The following is a 22,970-nucleotide window of genomic DNA, read 5'->3' on the forward strand; positions in this document are numbered from 1 at the left end:
TTATACAAATGCATTGGCTATATTAGCTTAAATAAAACAAAATACAAATAAAAGTCAAATAATTTATCTATTTAAAAGAATCTTCCTCTTTCTGACTTTCTAGTCTACTAAGCCGTATTAAATTTGAGCCGAGCCGCGTTAAGTTATTGCGGCCCAGACTTAACGCCGACTTCGCCTCTTTTGTAGGCGTTACAGTATCGCACGCGTGCACGCTTTACCCCGTATTCAATTTGAAAGTACGCGTAAACGGCACCCGACGATACTGTAACAAGCGGAAAGCACTGTCATTTTTGGGGAAATCAGCCTGTCACCCCCCCAAATGATGCTCTGACATGGGGGGTCACTATGGGGGATGCAATCAGGAAGCCGGCTAACATACCAACAGCCGGCTTCCCGACTGTCATATCTCGGCCAGGGTGAAATGACCGGCATCTAGATGTAGACGCCACTCATTTCACCGACGCTGGGAGACCGGCGCCCGGGATCCCGATCAAAGGGATGCCGTGCACCGCAAGCGGACAGCCGCGGGGGGGGAGGGTTAGGTTTAGGGCTCCCAGGGGGGACTTAGGGTTAGGCACACCCCCGGGAGGGGGGATTAGGGTTAGGCACTTGGGGGGAGGTTAGGGTTAGGCACCCCTAAGGGAGGATTAGGCTTAGGGGGGTAGGTTAGGTTAGTTCATACTTACCTGGGGATGATCGGGATTTCCCGCCCTGTCGGGCTGCCGCTGTCGGGATCTGTTCCACTGTCGGTCTGACGCTGCCGGGAATCGAGCTGCCGGCCATGCGGCCGGCGGTATTGCATACCGATTCCCACTATGGTAGCCCCCGATTTGGCTCGCTGAAGGTATTTGGTGTTTCTAAATGGGCTCAATAGCTGCTAAATAGCGTTTTTCTATACCTGATGCAGAAAAGTATTTAGGAGTATTTTTTCCAGAAAATAAGTTATCCCAACAAATTTGGGGTACTTGAAAATGAGGGTCAGCATATTTAAAGTTGAAAAAGTTAACTTGAAAAAATCGTGAAAAATCCACCTGCCGCAAACACCTGCAATTAAAAAAACATCTGAGGCATACTTGGGGACCCCCCCAGAGTCAAGTTTGCTAGTTTTTAACTTTGTACCCCAACACTTTTTTTTTTTCGCCCCCTTTTCAAAGTACATTTTTGGGGTGTCCTTAAGTTTTTTAAAAAACATTTTTGACACAGATTACCTTTGGGGGGCTGTCTGAAGGCTACAGGGGGGTTCCCGAAACGTTGCACCCCAAAACCCCAATTCTGCACTTTTTTCCGCCTGTCATTCATAGGCGAAACTTTACCGCACACACATTGCATTGACTTTCCGCCTAGGCGGAAAGTCTTTCAAATTGAATATGGAGGAAAACCAAAACAGGCGATAATGACGTCATCGGTGGTAACTTGAAGCAGATCCGGACTTAACGCTTCAAATTGAATACGGGCCTAAGGTGGGATTTGAACCCAGGCTGCAGTGGCTGACAGGCAGCAGCACTGCTGTTCAGCCACTGAACAGCATTTGATTAATAAGGGACCATTGGGTGTTATTTATACTTCTCTTCCCACAAATTTAGATTTAAATTTACATTTCTGAATGCTGACAAATAATATGTATACAATTACATTGTTTTATTTATGCCAAAGTTGTATATGGTAGTTATTTGAATTATATGCAAATTGTCTTGGAATATTTTAAGCATATTTTATTTTATATGTATAATTACTAAGATGTGTTCTACTTCTAACACACAAAACACAAGTCCTGATTAATTAATTAACCTATGAAGTGCTGTAAATTTGATTGATGGATTGAGGTTTAAAAGTACCTACACTGGCGACCTCTACTAAGGGCAGCATCCTTCTCAAGCCATTTCCCTGGGGACAAGTTTTGGTTGTCTTCTAAAGCTGATGCTGCATCAGGAGCCATTCTTCTACTACCTACTTAAGATTAGCTACTGGGGCCAGGCTCCAGAATGGTAAATTCCACAATAAAGTAGCTCACATAGAAACCTGTGGGTCTGTTTTTGCAATCGAAAATTGGAGACCCCAGTACATACATTTGGGTGAAACAAAATATTTGCAGGGACCCCTTCCTCTCTGCAAACACCACATATGTTGATTAATAAACAGGCACATTTGTCTTATAATTTCTTACGCCATACTGGCTTAAACTGCCCACTGGCATTAATAAAGGATGCCAAGCTCCACTGAAGCATGTTTTTTTATTTTCAAAACTATATATATATATATATATATATATATATATATATATACATTTTGTATGGACTGTATATGTGTGTGTTAAAAACAAATATACATTTCAAACCTTGTTAATAAAATTAGCTTTAGGGCATGGACTTTTGTTGACAACTTTGATTTGAAAATACCACATGAGCTATAATTATTATACCATGAATACCCAGCAATCAGATTATGCACTTGCAATATTTATGTTCACCGGGAAAGTTTAAACCATGAAGTTTAAAATAATTTTCTCTTAACTGAACATCTGCTCATTGAATAAAAAGAACACAGCCAGTGAGTGACTCATGTATTCTTTAGCTTGGATATCCTTTAAACGTGACCTGTTACTGACCTGATGTAATAAACTTACTGTTTTGTCTGGGATTCTGCTGAAATGCTGATTGCAAATCTGCCTGGAATATGTCCATCTACTGGAATCATTGTTGTTGCTGTAGATTGTTTACATTTTTAAACATTGTACAGGTCAAAGGGCAGTATTTAAGCTTTATTCACACCCACCAGCAGATTGCTAACAGTTACTGATGCACTGACATAGCATGGAACAGTATTAATGGTCCTCATAGCTTTAGGCGCTGGGTTGCAGTTATGGAGGTTTGATTACACTCCGTCTCTAATGGGCTAATTCAGAATTCCATGAAAGATGGCCACATTTGCATTTACATTGCTTGCATGGAACTAAATGCCAAGTTGTGTGCATTTATGTAGCCGCTCCGCCCCTATCCATATGCTTTGTTTCATAGCCGTCATCACTGTGCACTTGCACCAGGCTTAGATCTGGTGCAAGAGATCCATCTGAGCACATACTGATCTCTGCATATATACAACTCTGCCATTCCTTCCAACTACCACCAAGTTTAGCCGCAAGTGAAGCTGCCAATGAGTTGCGCTCAGCTCCAGAGCATAAGCATTGCGAAAATAGATCCATCCACAAAACATTCTTGTATTCTACTCTACGTCATGCCCTACATCTGTACCTACATCTAGTGTATTTAGGGCTCTACTTATAGTTGGCCACATTTGTACCCCATTAATTAACATCTGCAGCTGGTCCTCAGAATACCGACACCAGAATGCCAACACCAGTCAGAATCCCAGCGTCGGCATCCTGACGGTAAGTAGTGAGGTTAGGGGGAAGGTTGGGGTTAGGCACTAGGGGGGAGGGTTCGGTTTAGGCTCTGGGTGGGAGGTTAGGTTTAGGGTGCAGGAAGAGAGGGGTAGGGTTAGGATACTTACCGACAGGTGTTGGTATCCTAACCCTATCGAGATATCGGCGTCAGGATTCTGACCGCCAGTATCCCAAGCGCCAGCATCCTGTACTCAACCCATGACAGAACAGCGTATCTAATAGGAGGCTGTCCCAGCAATGACTTTGTCCCATTGACACTTCTTTAGTCACTTGCATATTACAGGTGACTTCCAGGATCAGAGACGGTATTAGTACCATCAAGTAGCACATGTGCATAATCCAGGCTACCAGGGAGGGAAATGAAGATGTCTCTCTGTCATTACTATAGACTCTCTCTAGAGTATACTCAGGGGTGCCAAGAGGGGGGGGGAGTGGGTACAATTTACCCGGGCCCGAGCTTCCAGAGGGGCCCGGTGGGGGCCCGGGTCCGGCGCCGCCCCCCCCTTCCTCCTCACTATCTCCCAGCACACAGCGTGTGCAGTGGGAGATTGCTGTGGCTGCTGCTTAGCAGCCGCGAGCAACCTCCTATGCCTGAGGGGGGGAGCGATCACACTGATCGCGCCCCCACTGGCTTTGCGCCGGGCTGAGGGGCTCGCAGCGCCCCCCTCCCCGGCGTGCAAATGTATACTTTTTTTTACTTTTTTATTCGAGGGGGCGTGGCCACGCCTCCCGTGATTAGGCCACGCCCCCTCTTTACCAGGGCCCGGCAGCGCTCTCAACGGCCCTGAGTATACTGTATCTCCAACGTTTGGCAAATAGCTAAAAAGTACCTTAATGCAGAAAGACATTTCTGTAACTTTTTGTCTTGCTAAATAGGCACCAAAGGGGCAAAGCTGCAGTGAGTTGTTGGAGTCGAGTTTAAAGGAAAAACGAATGCTGTTGAGTGTCTGTGTGGGTCAAACTGTGGTGCTGCAGCTACTGCGAGCCTACTCAGGAAAGCAATCATTTATAATTTCTATTATTATACTATGCCCATTACTATTATATATATATATGTATTTATATTATATGCAGTAACATATGTATGTATGTGTGTAAGTATATATATATATATATATATATACACTTATATATATCTATGTAATACGTATATAGTGTAGTGGATAATGAAATTAAAAAAGGTTGCTGGATATGATAATATTGGTTAATGACGATGATGGAAGATGATGAGATGTGAAAACGATAGAGTGAGAATGTTAATGCGTTAAAATAATAGGCAACACTAACCACGCCTCTAGTGTGGCATTAGACATACCCACTCTGGTGGAGACCTGAGTTTGGGGGGCCCCTTAAAAATGTTGCTATGGGACCCACAAAGTTCTAGTTATGCTCCTGAATGTGTATATATACAGACATGGAGCATGAGATTTACTGTGTATATAAATACATGGAGCATGAGGATTACTGTGTATATAAATACATGGAGCATGAGATTTACTGTGTATATAAATACATGGAGCATGAGATTTACTGTGTATATAAATACATGGAGCATGAGGATTACTGTGTATAGAAATACATGGAGCATGAGGATTACTGTGTATATAAATACATGGAGCATGAGGATTACTGTGTATAGAAATACATGGAGCATGATGATTACTGTGTATAGAAATACATGGGACATGTGGATTACTGTGTATAGAAATACATGGAGCATGAGGATTACTGTGTATAGAAATACATGGGACATGTGGATTACTGTGTATAGAAATACATGGAGCATGAGGATTACTGTGTATAGAAATACATGGAGCATGAGGATTACTGTGTATAGAAATACATGGAGCATGAGGATTACTGTGTATAGAAATACATGGAGCATGAGGATTACTGTGTATAGAAATACATGGAGCATGTGGATTACTGTGTATAGAAATACATGGGACATGTGGATTACTGTGTATAGAAATACATGGAGCATGAGGATTACTGTGTATAGAAATACATGGAGCATGAGGATTACTGTGTATAGAAAGACATGGAGCATGAGGAATTACTGTGTATAGAAATACATGGAGCATGTGGATTACTGTGTATAGAAATACATGGAGCATGTGGATTACTGTGTATAGAAATACATGGAGCATGTGGATTACTGTGTATAGAAATACATGGAGCATGAGGATTACTGTGTATAGAAATACATGGAGCATGTGGATTACTGTGTATAGAAATACATGGAGCATGAGGATTACTGTGTATAGAAATACATGGAGCATGAGGATTACTGTGTATAGAAATACATGGAGCATGTGGATTACTGTGTATAGAAATACATGGAGCATGAGGATTACTGTGTATAGAAATACATGGAGCATGAGATTTACTGTGTATATAAATACATGGAGCATGAGATTTACTGTGTATAGAAATACATGGAGCATGAGGATTACTGTGTATAGAAATACATGGAGCATGAGGATTACTGTGTATATAAATACATGGAGCATGAGGATTACTGTGTATAGAAATACATGGAGCATGATGATTACTGTGTATAGAAATACATGGGACATGTGGATTACTGTGTATAGAAATACATGGAGCATGAGGATTACTGTGTATAGAAATACATGGGACATGTGGATTACTGTGTATAGAAATACATGGAGCATGAGGATTACTGTGTATAGAAATACATGGAGCATGAGGATTACTGTGTATAGAAATACATGGAGCATGAGGATTACTGTGTATAGAAATACATGGAGCATGAGGATTACTGTGTATAGAAATACATGGAGCATGTGGATTACTGTGTATAGAAATACATGGGACATGTGGATTACTGTGTATAGAAATACATGGAGCATGAGGATTACTGTGTATAGAAATACATGGAGCATGAGGATTACTGTGTATAGAAAGACATGGAGCATGAGGAATTACTGTGTATAGAAATACATGGAGCATGTGGATTACTGTGTATAGAAATACATGGAGCATGTGGATTACTGTGTATAGAAATACATGGAGCATGTGGATTACTGTGTATAGAAATACATGGAGCATGAGGATTACTGTGTATAGAAATACATGGAGCATGTGGATTACTGTGTATAGAAATACATGGAGCATGAGGATTACTGTGTATAGAAATACATGGAGCATGAGGATTACTGTGTATAGAAATACATGGAGCATGTGGATTACTGTGTATAGAAATACATGGAGCATGAGGATTACTGTGTATAGAAATACATGGAGCATGAGGATTACTGTGTATAGAAATACATGGAGCATGTGGATTACTGTGTATAGAAATACATGGAGCATGTGGATTACTGTGTATAGAAATACATGGAGCATGAGGATTACTGTGTATAGAAATACATGGAGCATGTGGATTACTGTGTATAGAAATACATGGAGCATGAGGATTACTGTGTATAGAAATACATGGAGCATGTGGATTACTGTGTATAGAAATACATGGAGCATGAGGATTACTGTGTATAGAAATACATGGAGCATGAGGATTACTGTGTATAGAAATACATGGAGCATGTGGATTACTGTGTATAGAAATACATGGAGCATGGGGATTACTGTGTATAGAAAGAAATACATGGAGCCAGGGCCGGACTGGGACTAAAATAGGCCCTGGCTAAAGCACACAGGCCCACATCACATCAACACCTGGCTTCTGGCATAGACTCCTCCCCTTACTGTACTGACTCCTCCCACTTCTTAGTCTATGCTATTACAAATATAATTAATATTAGAGAAACATACAAGTGTACTTCATTTTCTTTATTAAAATACAAACAACAGAGCTCATCCTGCAGGTGAATCATACATGTACATTGTCAGACATTTGGTTGGTTCTGTTAAGTATGACGTCATGATGCAGACGTGTCTTGCAAAAACTCCACTCGCTGAGAGAGGAGAATTATAAAGTAGGTAAGTATGGGCTACGCCCTTCGTCTTGTCATTGTTGAGCTGCCATATAAAGAGCCCTAACTAGACACTTTTGCTCCCTGGACGTCCTGTCCTTACAAATTAGGGGGTTAGGCACTAGGGGGAGGATTAGGGTTAAGCAGTAAGGGGGGAGGGTTAGGGTTAGGCATCGGGGAGGTTAGGGTCAGGCACTAGAGGGGGAGGTTAGGGTTGGGCACTAGGGGGGGAGGTTAGGGTTAGACACCAAAGAGGGGGGGTTTGGGGTAGGGAGAGGGGGAGAGTTAGCATACTGACCAACAAGTGTTGGTATTTTTTAACCCTTTTGAGATGCCGGCGTTGGGATTCTAACAGCCTGGATCCCGAGCACCAGCAACTCATAAAAATTCCCCCTAAAGACCCAATAATAAAATGTCCTAAATAGATGTTAAAAAAGTTGCTCAGCTTCTCGTTCTGTTTTGTCCTTTTGTAAGCAGATTACTGGTATGGTGTTCTGCAGATCCTATATTTGTGGATTTAACTCAGTTCGTCAGTAGTCAACTCTAATTTACAAAGTCCCTCAAAACAAACAGAAAATAACTCTTTGTAGTGTAAATCACTTAAAAATCTTGAACAATTCCTATAGCAGAGTGTTCAGGATAAAAGGTTGCTTTGTACCGTAAATGGCCTAAACATAGGCAGAGGGTAATATCTGGGAGAGTATAACAGGAGGGAGGGTGACAGAGAGGATAACAGCAGAGAGGATGACAGGAGAGAGAAGTGATGGGGAGATGATGATGGGAAAGGCAGAAGGTCGCAGGGAAGTGATGGGAGAGCCAGTAAGTGACAGGGAGAGGTTGACAGGCAGTGGGCGAGAGGGTAACAGGCAGCAGGTGACAGAGGGAGAGTGACCGGGAGAGGCAGTGGGTGACATATAGGGGGGCACTTGACTGGGTGGGAAGGGGGCAATGAGATGGTGATAAAAGGGAGGAACACTAGGCTAGAGAAGGGGGTACACTGGGCTGAATGCGGGGAAGACACTGGGACTAGACTGGCTGGCTGGGTATTCTTTCTGGAGGCAGTTTGATGGGAGAGGTGGGCTGATTGGTGAGGGAAGGAGGTAGGCGCTGCGATGGGGTGCCAGAGAAATGGTGGGGAACACTGTGCTGGATAGGGTTGACATCTTGTGAATGGGTGGCAGAGGGCAGGATGGGAAGGAGACAGTGAGATAGCGGTGGGAGGGGGAAACACTGGGATGAATGAGGGTGATCCCTTCACTGGACTGGCTGGTGGTTCTAGGTGGGGGCAGTGAGATAGGTGCAATGGGCTGGTTGGGGAGGGATGGGGCAGACACTGGGCTGGCAAGATGAGAGACACTAGGATGGGGGGGTCAGTAATAGTGCTGGACACTGGGTTGGAGAATGGGCAGACACTGACCTGCTGCTGTACAATTTCTGCACACTCGCAGCACTGCATGCTCACACAGCAGCTTCCTAAGAAGCCCTTCATTCCGGCTGCTGCTGGGATCTGGGAGACTGGATCTTGTCAGCGCTGGCATGGCATGAATTTTTAAGAAAATTAAAATAAAAAAAATACATAAAACAATTATTCCACCGGCCCAACACAGTGAAGTCTACCGCTAATCTGCGCCTGACTGTGGCTCACTTTGCACAGGCAAGACTTCACAGAGCCCGGGAGGAGGAGCCGAGCTGGGGAAAGCCAGAGCCGGGCATAACTTAATGGCAGGATGTAGCATGAGACCGGCGCAACAGATCATGGGGACGTTACCTCTCTAGCCCAGCACCGTCCTGCAATACATACCCCACTTACGCTTTACGCCGGCCCCACACCAAGTTGTTACTTATCCAGGCAGCCAGATGCTCTCCCTCTGCCAAACTGCTTGCGACTGTCTGTTGCTGGCACAGTACTTTATGCGTGCGGAGTGGGGACGGGGTGCCTCGGTCTCGCCAGAGAACAGCGGCATCCTCTCTCGTGATTTCAGTTCCTTCATGGGTGGGCCGCTGTCAGCCACCAGCAGGCTGCCTATCTTACAAGTGTGATGCGCTACTGGGTTGATCGGGGCCACATACAACAGGCGGTCCACAGTCTACTCGGCCCTCCGGGAAAATTTTCCTAATAATTTAAACGGCCCATCTGACCCTGTATATATAATATATATATATATATATATATATATATATACATATATATATACTGTGGGGGTTTTTATATATATATATATATATATATATATATATATATACCGTGTGTATATACATATATATGGTGTATAAGCTGTACATATATAAATCCTAACACTATATATTACACTAACACATGCATACATCATACACACCATAGCACAGTATACAGATTCACACACTCACTTTTTGATGTAGCTGATGCTGCAGGTTGCTGATGGGGCGGGCACCTCGCACCATTAGGCCCCGCCCCCTCAGTGCATATTGTCGCGATTTGCAGGGATCTGAGAGGAGGCAGGACTGTTCATAGTGGCCCTATCTGCTCATGCCGCAGGGGGGTTTACTGCTACTGCTCTGGTGAGTGGGCTCTTGCTTGCAGGCTGCTTCATCTTCCTTTTGCTTGGGAACTTAAGGCCTGATTCAGAGCCGTACGCTCTGGCAGAGCGCTCGCTCTGAATCAGGGCCGGCCTTCTGTTTTTTTAGAGCAGCCTCCTGGCCGCTCGCATAGATGTGGGTGACCACCCACAGCTATAGCGAGCGGCCAGGAAGATGGTCGCGATGGTCTCGTTGTGGCAAGCCCTAGAGCGCTTTCAGCTCTAACAGAGCCGAAAGCACTCCCACTGACATCACTTGTGATGTCAATGGGGCCGGCCCCAGACGGTAGGTGTTCTCCTGGGAAAGCCTCCGTCTGGGCAGCCACGCCCCCGGCCCGCCCACCAAACGGGGCGTGCTGTCACTCAACATCGACAGCACGCTCCCTTTGGTACGAGACCCGGAGCGACGGATTGCCCGTCGCTATCCGGGTCTCGCGCATGTGCATGACGGAGCCGGCACTGGGCCACCATCGACCCGCTTGCAAGTGTATAGCGCTCGCGTGCAGGTCTGAATCAGGCCCTTAATGCTCTATGACTCCACCCACAATGGGCGGTTTGAAGTATGAAACATAGCCAGTGAAGCTGCATGACACTGACTGACAGCCAAGACCAGCCACTCTTATTGTGTTATAAACACAATGGGAAGTGACTGCAAACCACTGTGTGACTGGTCCCCTGCCGCTGAGCAGCCTAGAGCTCTGAGAGGCATATTATTATTTGCCCAGCTCGTCTGGGTTTTTCGACGGCTGGACCGGCCCATCTGGTCATCGGCCTTTCTGGCATATGAAAGAACTGCCAGATGGCCAGTCCGGCCCTGCATGGAGCATGAGGATTACTGTGTATATAAATACATGGAGCATGTGGATTACTGTGTATATAAATACATGGAACATGAGGTTTACTGTGTATATAAATCCATGGAGCATGAGGATTACTGTGTATATAAATAATACATGGAGCATGTGGATTACTGTGTATATAAATTAGAGATGTGCGCAGACCCAGTGGCGTAACTAGGGTATTTGGAGCCCAGGGCAAATTTAAAAATGGAGGTCCCCCTCCTATGTGCGTGCACCGAAAAAATGGGCGTGGTCACTTAAAAATGGGGCATGTCAACATGACACACACCCTTTTATCGTCACTCTGAACATTCCTTTCCATATGCACCTTAACCCCAGCAGTTCCCCTTATACAGTACCCCCAATATGCAATGTCCCCAGTTGTGATCCCTCTTATGTAGGCCCATAGTAGTGCCCCTTATACAGTACCCCCAGTAGTGGTCCCCCTTATGCAGCCCCCAATTAGTTCTTCTTATACTAGGACGGGCCAGACCGTGGCTGGCGGCGCCAAAACAAAAAACCTGCGCCGCCTGTCCTACGGCGCCCAGGGCACGTGCCCCGCTCGTCCTGCCCTAGTTACTCTACTGCGCAGACCCCCGTGTTTTGGTTCTAGATCATCATTGTGTTTTGGTGTTTGCAAAACCACCCAGAATTTTGGTTAGGATTGAGTCTTGGTTTTGGATTTCATTAATAATTGGAAAAAAAAATTTTTTAAATCCTGCAACTTAGACATGTTTTGTTCCTTTAGTATTATTAACATCAATAACATTCCTTCCTAGTTATTTCCAGTCAATTTTGACCATCTCACAGTACCTGAAATCACGAGGGAGGGACTTAAATGCAATCCAAAACATGAAGTCTGGTATTTAAATCCGAGTTCCGAAGTGCATAAGGACCCAAGTCAGAACTCTGCTCTACTCGGAACCCCAAAGTGATCCAAACTGTGATTCGATTTGAGTCGGAACCCTTAAGTTCGGGTGTGTTCAGTTTTCATAAGCCAAACCGCTCATCTCTAATATAAATACATGGGTTGAGGTGTATGCACATTTTAATGTTGGAGCTTAAAATGGAACTATGCCTATCACATGCTGTCAAACATGTTATACTATATGAATAATAATTGCTGTCAATAACTTTGTTTCTAGACTCTTGCAGAATATGCAGAAGATACTCTATGAAGTGCAGTTACTGACCAATCACTATATTAACATTGTTAATATTCCTATAAATAATTAGAATTAAATGACACATTGCTGTCACAAATGATTCATGTCCCTCTGTTTATGTACAATATACTGACTGACAAAACATTCCCTGTTAACAACAGACAAAACTCCAGAAGATATTTAGGCAACCAAATTGCAGACTGCTCATTATATACTTGTTACAAAATGTTGCAGCAATCACTAGAATAACATTAACTGCTCCGCGATTTGCATTGTTTTGCCTGATATATGTACCTTGGAGACTGGGGTTAAGTTTAGAAATTTGAGATTGAGACTACTTAAAAAGCGTAAAATACCATATAATTTCTGGGTTCTGTACATAAATTTGTTTCTAATAGCAGTCTAATGTGGAATAATGTAAATCTACTGATTCTTTGTCAGTAAATATTAAAAAAATGAATGCACTATTAGTGTTCACGCCAGACCAGTGACAGGACATTAAGGTTCGTGAACTTACAAAAAGGGGGCGTGTCCTCATGACACGTCCCCAATTCGTGACTTTTGGGGGCCTGTCTAGCACTTACGGAAGTGTCAGGCTTCCCCCAAGCTCTCCCCTCACTGTGAATAGATGCCAAATGCATGGGCACGGCATCTATTCACCCAGCAGTGACCAGAAACTGCAACTTTTCCCACCCACGGGACACTTTAGAACCAAAACACGGGGGTCTGCACACAACCTTTCCCACACCACAGGTGGGGATGGCACAGAGCAAGCTGCTTTATTGGGGCGCTGCAATAAGGGCAAGGCAGATTTTGCCACTTTAAAGTCGTGCAGGGCGCTGGGCCCCGCTAAAACAGCCTAGCGGAAACTCTATGCACAATGTTTGCTGAATGCAAACACACTGGATCTACAAATCACATGACTAGCCCTATTTCTACTCACTAAGGAATTCTAGAACAAAATATGAAATACTACTAAATGTAAGAGACATGCGCATATATTTCTATAGCATATGATAATCAATTTACACATGACGTTTGGCTATTAAGGTAGGTTTCATATGAACGTGTATACTTTCTATTCCGAAGATATTGGTCACAAATACACGGATAAAAAAACATACTCTACCAGGGGATTCTCTTATTTTATTCTCATCCCACTCTCAAGTATCTTCTAGTTATTCAGATAGTAATGCTTCAACTCTTATGCCAACTAAGGCCTCCAATACATGTACTAATAGATACATAAATATACACAGTGAAACAAACTAATTAATAACAACTTTTTTGTCAAAAATCTTATTCGCACATCTCTGTATATTTTAATATTTCTAAATGTTGCTGATTTTATTAAAAAGTTGTGTTTTAATGGAAGAAATAAAAGTTGTATTTTAAATGTTTACTTCTGTTATTATAATGTCTAATATACAGAAATATAGTTTTATGTAACTCTAGTGTATGCCCCCCACAATGCCAAGAATCTAAAATGGTTTGAAGCCTTAAGGCTTTCTGTTATACAGTAGTTCATATCAGTATGTTGTACCATGAATTTTTATGTATTCTTATAGTTTGAATAAGTTGTGATTTTACATGCTTGCTGTGTTTTCTAGGGATTTTTGACCAGTAATATTGTCAATTTGTAAAGTAAAAAAAAAAACACTTTTTTGTTTCCAATCGGCGAATGGCATTTTTTTTATATGCCTGAAATAGAAAAAAATACATGTGATTGCCTTACACACAGTTCATGTGTACATATCTTACAAAATTGACCACAATCCAACTTGGGTCAAGGCGTCAGGACATAGAATAGACTCTCCTGAAACCGGCACTGTACAGCCTAGTCATATTTGCGAGGTATACAGTAGTAAGGGCCGGATTATGGAAAAGGCAGTACAGGTGGCCAACACCAGTGGACAGAGGAGCATGTGCTGAACTCTGAATGGAGGAGATCATCACATGCTTTTCTGACACCTACAGTAGCAGGGTTGTCCATCGATGTTACATCCTTCCCTACATACACAGAAGGCCTCTCCCAGCTGCACCATCACAGTGAGTACAAAACCTAGACCATCTGCTTTCCCGACAGCTCTGCACTGTAATGGTGGCTACAATATATCAGTACACTGTGCGATCTGTAACATGTTATAACTGGAATTTAAGTTTACTGTACATATAGAAAATAAGGAGAATGTGCCTGAATGTTGTGTGATTGCAGAGCCTGTACACGGTTACGGATAGAGTCCAGTCAGTGCAAGGGAAATTGCTGAATACATTAGCAAGTGCAGTAATAGCGCCAGTGGCGTAACTAGGGCAGGGCCCTGGGCGCAGTGGGACCGGCGGCGCGAGGGAGCACCACCAGCCACGGTACAGGTCCGCCCTAGTCAGCCACTGTAGTGCAGACCGCAGTGATGTGTGTGTTTCAGCAGCCAATGAGAGTCAGACAGACTCTCATTGGCTGCTGCACCCACTGTCAGAGCCGGGCAGAAACTCACTCATGAGCTCTGCCTCCCTTCTCCTGCAGTGGTTGATGGGAGAGACATCATGACATCTCTGCCATAGTACCGAGCAGGACTGAGTCGGGGGACGAAGGAGCAGACAGCAGCGGGCGCAGCAGAAACGGGGATTCAGGTATCAAAGTTTTCTGTTTTGTGTATGTCTGTGTGTGTTATGTTTTGGACACTACTGGGGCACTGAATAGGGAGGACCACTACAGGGGGCACTGCATAGGGGGGATCACTACTTCGGCCTGCACGTTGGGTACCAATACTGTGGGCACAGTATAAGGGGCACTAATGGGGGCCTGCATAAGGGGGATCTCTATTGGGGGCACTGTATAAGGGGCACTACTGGAGTGACGAGAAAGGGGTGTGTGTCATGTTGACACACCCCTTGTGGCATGAGACCACGCCCATTTTTCAGTGCGCGCACATGGGGGTGGGCTCCATTTTTCAACTTGCCCTGCACTCCAAATACCCTAGTTAGGCCACTGAATAGCACTGGAATTATCTACTGGGAGAATACACTGACTCCTACCTGCTGCAATAAGACATTAACACTATATAGTACAAGTGCTTGTGCATATATTAGAAAATTTCCCCAATATCACTGTGCACAGACACTAACATCAGTGACCATTGTACACACAGCACTATGAAGCAACTTGATAAAAATCCCCAGAAAACATCACAAAAGACTAGTTTGCCATGCAAACCTAAGGGAAGAAAAAAATAGGACTGATAAAAAAAATGTTTTGCTACAATAAATTCTGCCTTTCTGTTACTGGGTTGCGGGGCTCTACTGTCAAACACACAACTATCTTAAGGACTGCAGGCCTCCTTCTTCTGCTCTCACATTGCCTTTGGAAAAACCCATAGATCGCACTCGAACCACCAATGAGAAAACCATCTATCATCAACCCGTGACTATCGATGATGCAAAATGATGGTGGATTGCCATCCCTAGCCTGAAGGGGACCGGCAATTTGGGCCTGTGCCCCCCTCCTAGCACAATCTTACCCTGATCACCTCTCCCCCGAACATTTCATAAATGATTTCTGTAGCTAACATACTGCCACCACGTACATCCTTGCTCAGCAATCTCCTGGAGTGGACCCCCGGCAGAGTTGGCTGGTAAATAAATGGGGGCAATAATGGATTGCAGTATGGGAGCCCCCTAACTAAAATCTAACTTCGGGCCCAATGGTGTCCTAATCCAGCTCTGATAGTGATGTAGAACAGGTACTGAGTCATAAGGCTTTAGTGTTGGATTCTGAGTCCTTGAAAGCTGGTACTATATGTAGGGAAGCGCAGATATGTGGTGTACTAGTCATTTCTGCTTGCATTGTGCTCTGGGTAGGTTTTATTTGCTTTCTGATGTTTGAATTGGGCAAGTTAATATCAAGATACAACCTCTCCACTACTCTTTCATACAGCCTCTGGTGGGGAACTTGCAGTTTTAATGAAAAGTGATGAGACAATTCTAGAAGAATATGTCACACGGCCATAGGTGTACTTATAATGGGTGCAGGGTGTGGGGTGCACACGGGCTGCTGAGCCCACGCCGCATACCCTGCACTCAGGGCAGACCTACCTGGGTGCAGATTCTGGCACTATGCCAGTGCTTTTGATATCTTATGCACATGCGCCATCTTCCTGAATACTTCTGGAAAGATGGAACCACTAAGGGGGGGGGCATGCAGGGCCAGATTAAAGTTAGTAAGGTACATAGGGCAACTAACTTGTGGGGGCCCCTGTCAATAAAATTATCAATTGGAAATACTGGTGATGTTTTTAAACAGTATAAAGTGTATATACTTCCAGCACCACAAATGAGTTAAACACACTGTAGTGCCCCAAGTTCACATTATGAGACAAAGAAACAACAGTTCACATATGTTACAGTGACCCCCATTCTGGGAATGTAACTTTGTGTGGGGGCCAATCTATGTGTGAGGGGCCCCTGGACGAGTGGCCTGGCTGCCCTGTTGTTAATCTGGCACTGTGGGCATGCCCACAAAAAAAAGGCTTATGTCTATGTCCATGTGCATATCTGGTACTTGTGCCTCCTTACGGTTGTAGAGGTGGAATGGAGGGGGAAGTGTAGATTCAGTAAAATGTTCTGTTCACATCATTGCTGGGGTACAGTAGACCCACCTGTCAGCAACTGAACCAGCTGTGGGTGCCTGAGAACTGGTGCAAATATACACTGATGACGATGGTCGTCAGCACTAGCTAGTCACTTCTGGTTGGCTGAATGAGGATTCACCTCTGAAACTGATAGGTGCTTTCTTCATTAATCATGCATATATTATATGGTTTTGTTGCCATATTTCTTATTGAATTTTCACTACTTTCATTAACACATGAGGAGTAAGATACTGTACCTGCTGCATTATAGAGGCTTTTTATTTTATTTTAATGAAACCTCATATTAAACATTTAGTTACATTAATATTATATACAGTATATCAATATTGAATCGCTAAAAAAGGAAATGTTGAACTTGTTTTATTCTTATTATGACTTGGTTGTGTGTCAGTGTATCTGGGTGTAAGTACCCCTGGCGTAAACCTGGTGCATAGGCTATGGGTGTAGAGCACATTCTACACTACTTTTACATGCAGATTTCTTTTTAAGCAAATGCATCCAACTCTGCATGGGCCACTAATTCTCTATGCATGCTAACTGGGAACATTGCATCTGGAGCACATTACGCTGGATGGTCAGATACAGGTACTGGCATCGAAATCAAAAGAATCAACAGAATTTAAAGTGCACAGGGTTTATCATGACAGCTGAGAAATACATGTATAATAGGAGAGGGAGTCAAAGCAATTCAATAATAGGTCTGGTTTTCCTGGTGACTGGTAAAATGTATTATTATTATTATTATTATTATTATTATTATTATTATTATATATAGTGTAGTGCACCAGTACTGATTAGGGACTGTGTAAAGATTGGCTGCACTCTTCTATCTCCTATACCATCTTTCATATACATCTTGGATCTCCATGATTAAAGCCCATCATTAATCACTATAATAATATTTGTATTTATATAGCGCTATTCTCCAATAGGAGTGGTCTCAAGGCGCCTAACAGATAATGTGAACATAATACATAGGTTTAAATTTAAAAAAATACATGAACATACAGTAATACAGAAGTTTAGATCTGCATGAAATACAGAACCCATAAATATAATACAAAAGTGTGGCAGCCATTTTGGGTCATCAGTTTCCAAGCATTATTCATCCTACCAATGAAGGATCCAGGTGAGGCAGACATTTTAGGTTCAATACATAGGATACACTGGGAAAAATAGGCAATGCCTGGAACTGATGAAACATAATGAGAATATCAGAACCATGCATTGTTCATTCTACTCAATAGAGTACCAGGCGAGGCAGCCATGTTGGGCATAATACAATGTGTCATAAGCAGTACATGGAAATAAGACATACAAGGATAAAATGAACAGTTACTAACACAAGATACCCACTGCAAAAATAGTTGAACGGGTTGTTCATCCTGCCCTTGAAAGTCCCATTTGAGGCAGCCATATAGGATGCACTACATGGGTTACAGTGGGCAGGATGAGCAATTCATAAAGATGTTACTTTCATCGGGAAATTACAGTGAAAATAAAAAACTGTAGGTTGAAGTGGGCAGAAATACTGGGTACATGGGATTGGGAAGAAGGGGCACAGGGGAGGGATGGTAGAGTAGGGAGAGCATAATGCTGCAGTAAGAAGAGACATGCAAAGCAGTCAGTAAATCGCACATAGAATTACAAGATAAAATGGATTAATAACAGAGACACCATATTTCAAAATGTATGAAGACCGAATACAGTAATAATAATAATAATAATAATAATAATAATAATAATAATAGTGCATGATAAGCAACAATGGGCCTGATTCTTCACACAGTTTTTAAAAATGTTAAAAATCTAAAAATCGTATCTCGCATATTTTGGATTGCATTTAAGTTCCTCCCTCATGATTTCAGGTGCTGTGAGGTGGTAAAAATTGACTGGAAATGAATATTATTGATGTTAGTAATTCTATAGGATAAAAAGCTGGTCCAAGTTACATGATTTTAGCTGTTTTTGACAATTTTTTAAATACATTAATAACCAAAACACTTGCAGGTGGTTTTGCCAAAACCAGGGATCCGCGCACATTTCTACTATACAGTGACACAGTTAATGTTAAAATAATGAAACAGTACAAAGGGGAAAGAAGGTGACAAAGTAACTGAGTGACACACATTTATCATTTATGAGCAATAAGAAATAATACAATGGTACTGCAAAATACCAGGATTGCAGTAACATAAAATATTCAGTGTGTTTATCACTAAAGTGCTGATAGTTATGTCTGGTTATACTGTAGTAACTGGAGCATAAAGGTGTCAATTTATTATTCATAGCTAAAAGCATACATTTACAGATTCATTCATGTTTATAAAATATAGTGGCACAATGTGTGCATAGATAACCTCCCTGTCATATAGAATGAACAGCAGCTTAATATTATTCCAATACTGTATGTACAAGGTAAAAGACATACCAAACAAACATAGGATAATGCAAAAGTATAGTCGGTGACAGGGATTTCTGTGCAAGAGATTAATAATAATATGATATGGTGCTAACCAAAGGGAAGCTGTCTCCTGCCTGAATACTGTAATGTTTTAGAGCGCATACCTTACTACTTAATTAATAATTAGCACATTTTCCAAATTTGTAGGTGGACTGGCAGACTAGTAAGTTGTCTCCACACTCCAGGAGCTAAAGGACTGAGCTTACAGCAGTGGGTCCCAAACTTTCTTAAATCACAGCTCCTTAGAGTATCAGTTTTTTTTTTCACGCCACCTTTAGGCCAAATGTTTCTTATTGGGAAATTTAGCAAAAATTATTATCGTAAGTAAATTTGGTTTACCTAAGCTACCGTACAATCCCTTTAAACTGGGACACTCAAAAATTACACTATGGCTGGTTAAAACTAGTTGAAATGCAGGTTTGAAGTGCTCCAAAGCCCTCAGCATTGTATTTTTCTTCTAGATGTTGTTGGGCATTCTTGGAGGGATTTTAATTGTTACTTGGCAAAACTGAAGGCAATCAGGGACATGCGGTCAGGGGAGGCAGAGCCTCCCCTGTCATACTCCCTCCCCTATCATACTCCAGGTTCTGCTCCAGAGTTTTGATATAAAAACTGTGTTTTTAACTTTTTATACATGTGTGCCTCTCCAGCCATTGACCTCATTGCACGTTACTGAAGGCTATATAGTTGCAAAGTAGATACTAAGGGGTAAATTTACTAAAGTGAGAGGTTTTAAAAGTAAAGATGTTGCCCATAGCAACCAATCAGAGTCTAGCTATTATCTTCTAGAAGGTGCTAGTTAAATGTTAAGTAGAATCTGATTGGTTGCTATGGGCAACATCTCCACTTTTAAAACTCTCACTTTAGTCAATATACCTCTAACAGTCTGAAAGGAGAGATGTATCAAACCTTGGAGAGAGATAAAGTGCCAACCAACCAGCTTCTAACTAACATGTTACAGACTGTGCTTGAAACAGTTAGAAGCTAAATGGTTGGTACTTCATTTCTTTCTACTTTATCTCTCTCCAAAGTTTGATGCATCTTCCCCTGAGTGAGACTTAAGATAGAGGTAGTATTGTCTTGATTCATGTTGTATCAAGCCTGCCATGAGTAATTCTTGGCACCGATACTAAGGGAGGATCAGACCAAGCTCATGGGCGAGTGTCAACGCCATGGTGTGAATATCAGGCCCCTCTGTAGTTGCTGTGCTATGGGGAAGTGTTGCCATGCCTCTAAGGGGAGCATGACTGTGACATCTGGGGGCATGTCTGTGACTCTTTAGTAGGGCTGGGCCTGAAGTTTTGTACCCCCCTCTATGTGAAAAAGGTCTGTACCCCCAGCCTGGTATCTATCTCAACTTCACTAATTGGACTAGCACTGATATGATGTGGGCACTCTACCTCCATCAAACCCAATGGGTATGGCTGCTGGCTAAGAGTCCAGCCAGCTGCCTGTATGTATACAAATACACAAAGTAGATTACTACTATAGTTCTCTCTCCAAATGCCAGAATGGCATGTAAAAATGTACAGTAACACAAATCAATTGTAACATTTTACTTTCACTAGATAACTAATATCTACTGTACCATTAACCATTTCCTTGAGTAAATATAATACAGTACTCATCAGTAATAAATTAACAAATTCTCTCCATTCAAACTGTCATTTATAGGATGACCATGGGGTATTTTTACTACGCAGCAATTTTTCAAAGCTACCATTCATTAGCAATTCTGGGTCAGATATAGAAAAGGCAATAATATTAAATGCAAATCTAGGAGTGTTTTGCATTTAATGTTGTTGCCCTTTTAAATCCTGCTCCCAGAACCGCCAACAAGATGCAACTTTTAAAATCCACTGCTTAGTAATTATACCCCCAAGAAATAATCCGCTCACAATGACAAATATAAACCAATTATAAGGGCTTATCTATGCAGCAAAAACATATGTTTCACAGGTAGAGTTTACTCGTGGCAATTCAAATAACTCAGATAATAGGCCTGAATGAGGTGCACACTATGGGGGTCATTCAGACCCGTTCGTGAGTGTCAGTACGCTCGCAAGCCGGTCGATGTTCCTCACTGCGCATGCGCACGACGGAGGGAGCTCCGTCGTGCGCATGCGCGAGACCCGGGGAGCGACGGGCTTTCCATCGCTCCGGGTCTCGCACCAAAGGGGGCGTGCTGTCGATGTTGATTGACAGCACGCCCCCTTTGGTGGGAGTGCCGGGGGCGTGCCTGCCAGACGGAGGCGTTCCCATGGGAACACCTACCGTCTGAAGCCGGCCCCACTGACATCACTAGTGATGTCAGTGGGAGTGATTTTGGCTCTGATAGAGCCAAAATCACTCCAGGGCTTGTGGCAGGGAGACCCTACCGCAGGGTCTCCGTTGCAAGTCCGATGGTCGCGATGGTCAAGACCATCGCGACCATCTTTTTGGCCGCTCGCATATGCTGTGGGTGGTCACCCACAGCTATACGATCGGCCGGGAGGCCGCTCCATTTTCATGGAGGAGGGCCCTGATTCAGAGCGAGCGCTCTGGTCAGAGCGTTCAGCTCTGAATCAGGCCCTATGTCAGCCACAACTGCGTCTTTAGGTGCAGCGCAATAGCATATTTATGCTAATGCCACAACCGAGGGTATTTGTACTGAGACAGCCACCAGCTGTGGCACTAATCCACCACTGTGCATGTTTAAACGCGCCATCGGACGCACATCAGAAATTGCACCAGCCCTATGGAGGCTCCCACACCGCCCACCATTGCCGCCGCCACGCCCCCTGCTGTGCCAACCTAGCCAGAAAGTCGGCAAGTATGAACTAATTTTCCAGGTGATTACAGTTGGAAACAAGTGTGAAAAACATAAGTACAGTACTTTCTGCCTGAGAAACAAGATGGCAGGAGTGTGAAATATTCCATGAACTTTAATTTGCTTCGGATATATGCATTTGAAACCTGATAAAACGTCCATGAAAAAAAAAAAACATTTTGAAATAACATTTGTTATTTGTATCAGATATAAATGAACATTGTCTTCTTTAGTATTTACAGCTTGTTTTCTTCTCCAGGCAAACCAGTAGGGTATGGATACAGCACTCGACGATCACATCACAAGGGAATAGTGGACGAATGCTGCTTCCAAAGCTGTGATCTGAGAAGGCTAGAGATGTACTGTGCTCCTGTCAAGCCAGTGAAATCAGCACGGTCTGTACGTGCTCAGCGTCACACTGATATTCCAAAAGCCCAGAAGGTAATTTAGCATTGCAATTAAACTTGTACACCAGGGATGCAAGAAAAGTATACAGTCATTGATATCTAATATATATGAGTGTTACATATCTATCTATCTATCTATCTGTCTATCTATCTATCTATCTATCTATCTATCTATCTATCTATCTATCTATCTATCTATCTATGTGAGAACAGAGCACTTATACTGTAACAAACTCCACCTGCTATTATATAGATGAATATAATATTCTTTTATTTATATTGTGTGAGCTTATCTGGGTGCCTTTGTCCAAAAGGAACACTTTCCATGAAGTGACTAAACTTCAGTAACTGCTAAACAACCATCCTCTACACTAGGAAAACTCAGGCACACAATTCAAATCTTCACAAAACAAATACTGATTTATTAATCCTAAATAAAACTCGTACAGAAAATGAAATGACATACATAAATAACAATGTGTATCCTTGCTGCTGTGCTTTGATGTTCAGCGTCTGGTTTGGCAGCGACATTGGCAGAACTCCCCACAGGGCAGGTGGGTTAAACAACAGAAGGTACGAATAGCAGGTGACCACCCAAAGTGTCTCCTATTACTATTTCATCATTACTACCCCTGATGAAGTAGTGATACAAGACGCATTGGATGACTTCCTGCCGCTCATACATTCTAGCTTTTACCCTGCCTGCCCTGTGGGGAGTTCCAAGT

General features: G+C 42.9%; 1 protein-coding gene across 1 annotated transcript in view; it reads left to right on the forward strand.

The window, feature by feature from the left end:
• The window catches only part of IGF1 (insulin like growth factor 1), a 124,606-nt gene that overhangs the window by 95,220 nt on the left and 6,416 nt on the right, over positions 1-22,970 (forward strand). The window contains exon 3 of the mRNA XM_088467868.1: positions 22,098-22,279. Within this exon, the coding sequence (XP_088323994.1) occupies positions 22,098-22,279 (182 nt within the window). The remainder of the gene's footprint in view (positions 1-22,097; positions 22,280-22,970) is intronic.

This window comes from Taudactylus pleione, unplaced genomic scaffold (assembly GCF_031769625.1).
Source record: "Taudactylus pleione unplaced genomic scaffold, aTauple2 ptg000077l, whole genome shotgun sequence".
Lineage (NCBI taxonomy): Eukaryota > Metazoa > Chordata > Amphibia > Anura > Myobatrachidae > Taudactylus > Taudactylus pleione.